Genomic DNA, 5,951 nt, shown 5'->3' with positions numbered 1-5,951 from the left:
AAGGGGAAGGGGAAGGGGAAGGGGAAGGGGAAGAGGAGGAAGAGGAAGAGGAAGAGGAGGAGGAGGAGGAAGAGGAAGAGGAAGAGGAAGAAGGAGAAGGAGAAGGAGAAGGAGAAGGAAGGAAGGAAGGAAGGAAGGAAGGAAGGAAGGAAGGAAGGAAGGAAATAATCACAGGAAGTGGGGGAAGGGAAGAACCTGGGTGGGAGAGGGGAGAGCAAGAAGAAGGGAGGAACAGGATCAGATATGGGGGGAGGGGACAGGAGAGAAGCCCAGAGGGCCAAGAGGATAAATGAAAATAAGCAGTCTCAGGGAGTCAGAGGTTGGAGAATGTTCTAGAGAGTATAAGACACCTGGGAATTGGGAGTTATTGGGAATGACCTAAGCCAAAATGCCCTACATTGTGGAAAGAGAACTTGAAGAGTCCACCAATACTAGATAGACCCTCAAGTGGAGGGACAGGGTTACTAACCCACAGTCAAATTCCTAACCTAGAATTGCTCCTGTGTAAAAGAACTGCAGGGACAAAAATGAAGAAGAGACTGGAGGGAAGGAGGTCCACTGACCCACCCAACTTGGGATCCATCTCATGTGGGAACACCAAGGCATGACACTACTATGCTATGATGTACTTATAGATGGGATCCTGGCATGGCTGTCCTCAGAGAGGCTCTACCAGCAGCTGACTGAGACAGAAGCAGATATTAACACACAACCATTGGACTGAAGTCAGGGACCCTTATGGATGAATTTAGGGGATCGAAGAAGCTGAAAGGAAGAGTGACCCCATAGGAAGACCAATAGTCTCAACTAACACAGACCCCAGGGAGCTCCCAGAGATGGAGCCACCAACCAGTAGCACACACGGGCTGGTCTAGTCCCCTAGCGCATATGTAGCAGAGGTCTGTCTAGTCTGACCTCTGTGGGAAGAGATGTACTTAATCCTTGAGGCCCCAGAGAAGAAGGAAGCTGTCAGAGACCACCCTGTTGGAGGCAAGGGGGAGGAGGATGTAATGAGAAACTGCAGGAGGGGGGACTGAGGAAGGGTAACGACTGGAATGTAAAGTGTCCATTGTTGCACAAATATTTTTCATTGCTATAGTCTTCTTTCTGGACCATGAGAGGTTTTCTGTTGTTTTGTTTTGTGTCACATCCTGATGTACAATAACAATAACTATTATAAAAGATGACAAAATTGAATGAATCAAGACTGGAAAATTAGGAAATGACATACATACAGTTAGGATTTAAAATGGTCTTTATTAATCATTAAGTAATTAAAGGTCATAAGCCCCTTTAATGTATTCTAACAATTCTACTGTCCTAGCTTTTGTGACTGTATATGTACTATCGCAAAACTAGCATGAGATTGAAAATATATGTCACGAAATCCATCACATTCAAAGCAAAATCTGTCACCTTATTTCAAATTCACTTATTTTTCTATACCAGCAGTTCCTTAAATCGGGCCACGTTTCAGTCTTTCATATGTGCTCAAATGTCAATCACATAGTCTTTAACTCATTCAAGAAAAATGTTAGTTCATGTTGTAAAGCACAAGTCCAACTTTGACCTTTTCATGTGGTTGTGAATCTTAACCCATTTTAATTTATGTGCATATTCACATATCACACATATGTACACAGGAGTATACAGTTTTCTAGGGTAAATGCATAGTGGATCATGAGAACTGAGACATGGAATATAGAACAAATAGCAAAGGTAGGTAGGTAGGTAATGAAGAGCTCCATTCCTTGCCTGTCATAAAGCATCAGTAAAGACAGAGGGTTAAAGTGGGGACAGAATGGGGTCTGGATTGTAAACTATTATAGAAGAATGAAATGATTGTTTGGATGTCATTCCTTAGAGGCAACAACAAGAAAATAAATGGACCAAGCTTGGAGACTTAAACAATGATGTTCATGCAGCTAAGACTAAATGATGAATGGCCATTCACCCTATTTCTCAGGCTATGAGAAATTTGAGGAACTTTCCAGATTTGAATAGTTTGAGCTTTTAAATTGATTCAATACTAACTCACACCAGAATGCTGGTAAACTCCAGCTACACTTGTTTTGATCTTCTGCAAAGATTCCCTTCCCTCCACATAATCAACATCAGACTACTACAAAGCATGGCTGCCAAGCTTATCAATAAGTTTGAAATAATAAGGTAGGAAAGAAAGTCGCTCAGAATGGTAAATGGAATTGAACTTCTTTCTTTGTGACCAGAAATAAGCTTGTAAGGTCCTGGTATGAATCAACTCCTGGGCAAGCATAAATCAAACTGTTACCACAATGCAAACAGTTCATTCTAAGTAGAGATCGGGTAAAATAAAAAAAGACAAATCAGACATGGAAACAAAAGGAAAGGAATGAAAAGTAAGGACGTTTTCTCAGAAGTGGTGAGTAAAGTCTCTTTTCAACAATGAAAAGTTTTGTTTAGCAAAATGAGCGTAAATGGTTGTATGTGCCTGTACATATGAATCAGTGCATTGCAGATATGAGCTCTTGTGGGCTGCTTCTCAGAATCATTGGTTCAAATATTATTTATGCTACTTCATTTGATAAGTTTTTTTTAATATTTTAAGAAGAGTGAGCACAAGACTTGGGTATTTAAGTCAAGTTCGTTTTGACATGGGACATCATTAATGCCTGAATTATGGTGATCTAAAAAAGAAATTTAATGAAACAATTTTCCATTATGCTGACCAGGGTCTGGAAAACTGTCCCAGAATGTTATTGGGAATCACTTTTCCATCAACTACACAGGACTACTGAGTATACAGTTTTTGAGGAGAAATGTAAATTAATATCTAACCCTACCTGGAATTTGCACTAACCATCAAAAGAATAATTCTTTCATATCACATATGGAGTTTAATTTTCCTAAAGTTGTCAGAATTTGGCTTTCCATGATCCTATTATATTAGACAGAAAGTTTGCCACAGACTTGACTTAAACCTTATCTCAGAGCATTATCTGTGATCAAGGTAGTATTGGTAACTACGGCCTCAGACAATCTGAGTCATACACAAAACCATACTCCAAGAAAATCATCTATGTTTATGATAATCAAAAGATGTACTCTAATGCTAATCAGAGATTCTTCTGAACCCTGCAAACACTGTCCAGTTGGGAACTGGATGGCCAGCTGTGCTATATCTAGCACACCAAATATCTAACGGCAACTTGTGTGAAATGCAGTTATTCTATACACTAGTACTATTTCTGGAGACACATTACATATTGAACAACCCTGAATTATTTCATTTGAGAAGTAAGTTTTATGATGGGAAGAAAGGATATACAATAATACTCATATATCAATGTTAAAATATTACTGAATAAATTTTTAATTCCAACATTTATGATCATAGACAGAAAAGAATTTTCTTCTTGCAAAGAACACTAATTAGGGCCCCCTTCATGTCTCTGTTCCTCAGGCTGTAGATGAAGGGATTCAGCATGGGAGTCACCACTGTGTACATCATGGCCATGACAGTTTCCTTGACAGTAGAGTTATCAGCTGATGGACATAAATAGAGACCAATGACTGTCCCATAGAACAGTGACACCACAGACAGGTGAGAACCACAGGTGGAGAAGGCTTTACGGATGCCTCGAGCAGATGGGACCTTGAGAATGGAGGACACAATTCGTGCATAGGACACAAGGATGAGCACAAATGGAATGACAAGGATCAGGCCTCCCATGACAAATATCACCAATTCATTAACATGGGTGTCGGAGCAGGACAGCTTCAGCAGAGCAGACATGTCACAGAAAAAGTGGGGGATAACATTATCCTCACAGAATGACAATCTGGCCATGAGCAGGGTGTGCAGCATGGCATGGAAGGTGGTCAGCACCCAGGACAGCAGCACCAGACTCACACAGAGCCTGGGGCTCATGATGCTCATGTAATGAAGGGGGAAGCAGATGGCCACATAGCGGTCATAGGCCATGGCCACCAGAAGGAAGCTCTCAAGGTCTGCAAAAAACAGGAAGAAGTACATTTGTGCCAGGCATCCTGCATAGGGGATGGATGGAACTTGGCTCTGCATGTTCTGCAACAACTTGGGCATTGTGACAGAGGAAAAGCAAAGGTCAGAGAAGGACAAGTTGCTGAGAAAAGAATACATGGGTGTGTGGAGATGGGAGTCCAAGTGAATGAGGATGATGATGATGAGGTTCCCCAGGACAGTGGTGAGGTACATGGCCAGGAACAGGGCATAGAACAGGTGCTGATACTGTAGGGGGATGGGCAGGCCCAGGAGGAGGAACTGGGAGACGACAGTTTGATTCCTTTCTGTGGTGCCCTGCATCTAAGATATTTAACAAAAAATAAATGACCCCTCAATATCCAAATAAAGTCAAATATATGTTCTTGACAAATGATCTGTGAATACGTTCTACATCTAATCTCATTTTCATATTGAAAGATAAATCTGCAATCAGAAATACACCGTGACTAAATTCCAGCCATCTAGCACACTTTTTTCCATTAGCATTAGAAACAACATTGACTCCTCACTCCCATCTAAAATGTACTTATGGGTTAGCTCTGTGGTCTTCACTTCTCCTGATGATGTTATGGCCTTTCACTCTCAGCAACTACATGTGGCTGTTTTTCTAACAGCGTGTTCCATATCAGTGTTTCCTGGAGCATGTTCCTGAACACCCTTGTAATAATATAGCTCCAGCACTCAAATTGCTCTCAGGGCATGAGGTGCCACCTAAGCTTCAAGGACACACCTACCTCCTTCACTAATCCACCATCAATTGCTTAGTGATTAGCTCCTCCTAGACTTATCAGGGCCTTCCTCAAATCAACAGACTTCATTTCCCGCTGGCCTTTTCCCAACCCGCCCCTCCACCTGTTATATCTCAAAATGAAAGTAATCTAGCTTTAAGTCAGAATCCTAAGAGTTTCGTTTCTCTGGCAATCAAGAAACACCTATAGATTCCATGCTGCTTTTTTTCCTGTATCTTTTCTATCCCTTTATCTTTTCTATTCATTATTTCCTCCCCACTTCTTTTCTCTTCATATTCTTTTATTTTTTTATTAATTTACTTAATTCTTTAACAATGTGATTCGTATATAATGAATTCTAGTTACATTCTTTTCCAGCCCCCACTTTCTCTCTTGTGCCTCCCAATCCTATCTACCAACTCTTCTGTTCCTAGCTGTCCCTCTCACAGATTCATGACTTTTTGTTTTGTTTTGTGACTTAATAATTTACCCAGGGCCATCTGTGTGACCACTGAATTGAACTATACATTTAGTGTGCAGTGGGATTTTCAGTGTGTAGACAGCCAAAGACAATGCTAGCATTTCCCTGGATCTATAAGTATGGAGTAATTCAGGGGTGCGGGGTAGAGCCCTACCCATGTTTGCCTGTTGATGGGCAGTCATTCGTAATTGTTGAAAGCTCATGATTTCAAATTGCCCAAAAGATGGAATTTCACAGCCCTTTTCCCTATATTCTCTCTTTTTATTCTTTTCTCGCTCTCCTCCAAGACATTCCTGGAGCCTTCAAGGGGATAGTAAGAATGTCTTGTTCAGAGCTGAGTTGCTCTGTGGCCCCATACTGGCTACAAACTGACTAGCTGTCTCCTGTCTTCACCTTCAGAATGTTAGGATTATATTTGTGTGGCTATGCCCAGCTTTGTTTCTCTAACTGAACTATGTTCATCCTATTTTCCAAATTTGGACCAGGTCAGTATTATATCTGGATGGTTAAAACAGCTTTAGTGACCTCCACATAAAACCAGAGACACTGAAATTGATAGAGGAGAAAGTGGGGAAAAACCTCGAAGATATGGGCACAGGGAAAAAATTCCTCAACAGAACCCCAATGGCTTGTGCTGTAAAATCAAGAATTGACAAATGGGACCTCATAAAACTGCAAAGCTTTTGTAAGGCAAAAGACACTGTCAACAAGACAAAAA

The 5,951-nt window shown here is 41.0% G+C and overlaps 1 protein-coding gene across 2 annotated transcripts in view; it reads right to left on the bottom strand.

Moving 5' to 3' along the window:
* Window positions 1-3,370: 3,370 nt before the first annotated feature.
* LOC110331374 (olfactory receptor 1468-like) overlaps window positions 3,371-5,951 on the bottom strand; it is a 5,421-nt gene continuing 2,840 nt past the window's right edge. For both annotated transcript variants that reach the window (XM_021211883.1, XM_021211884.1), the window contains one exon: window positions 3,371-4,324. In XM_021211883.1, coding sequence (XP_021067542.1) covers window positions 3,371-4,324 — 954 coding nt within the window. The remainder of the gene's footprint in view (window positions 4,325-5,951) is intronic.

The sequence above is a fragment of the Mus pahari genome, chromosome 14 (assembly GCF_900095145.1).
Source record: "Mus pahari chromosome 14, PAHARI_EIJ_v1.1, whole genome shotgun sequence".
Classification (NCBI taxonomy): domain Eukaryota; kingdom Metazoa; phylum Chordata; class Mammalia; order Rodentia; family Muridae; genus Mus; species Mus pahari.
Note: the sequence above shows the minus strand (reverse complement) of the source record. Positions and strands in the feature narration are given on the sequence as shown.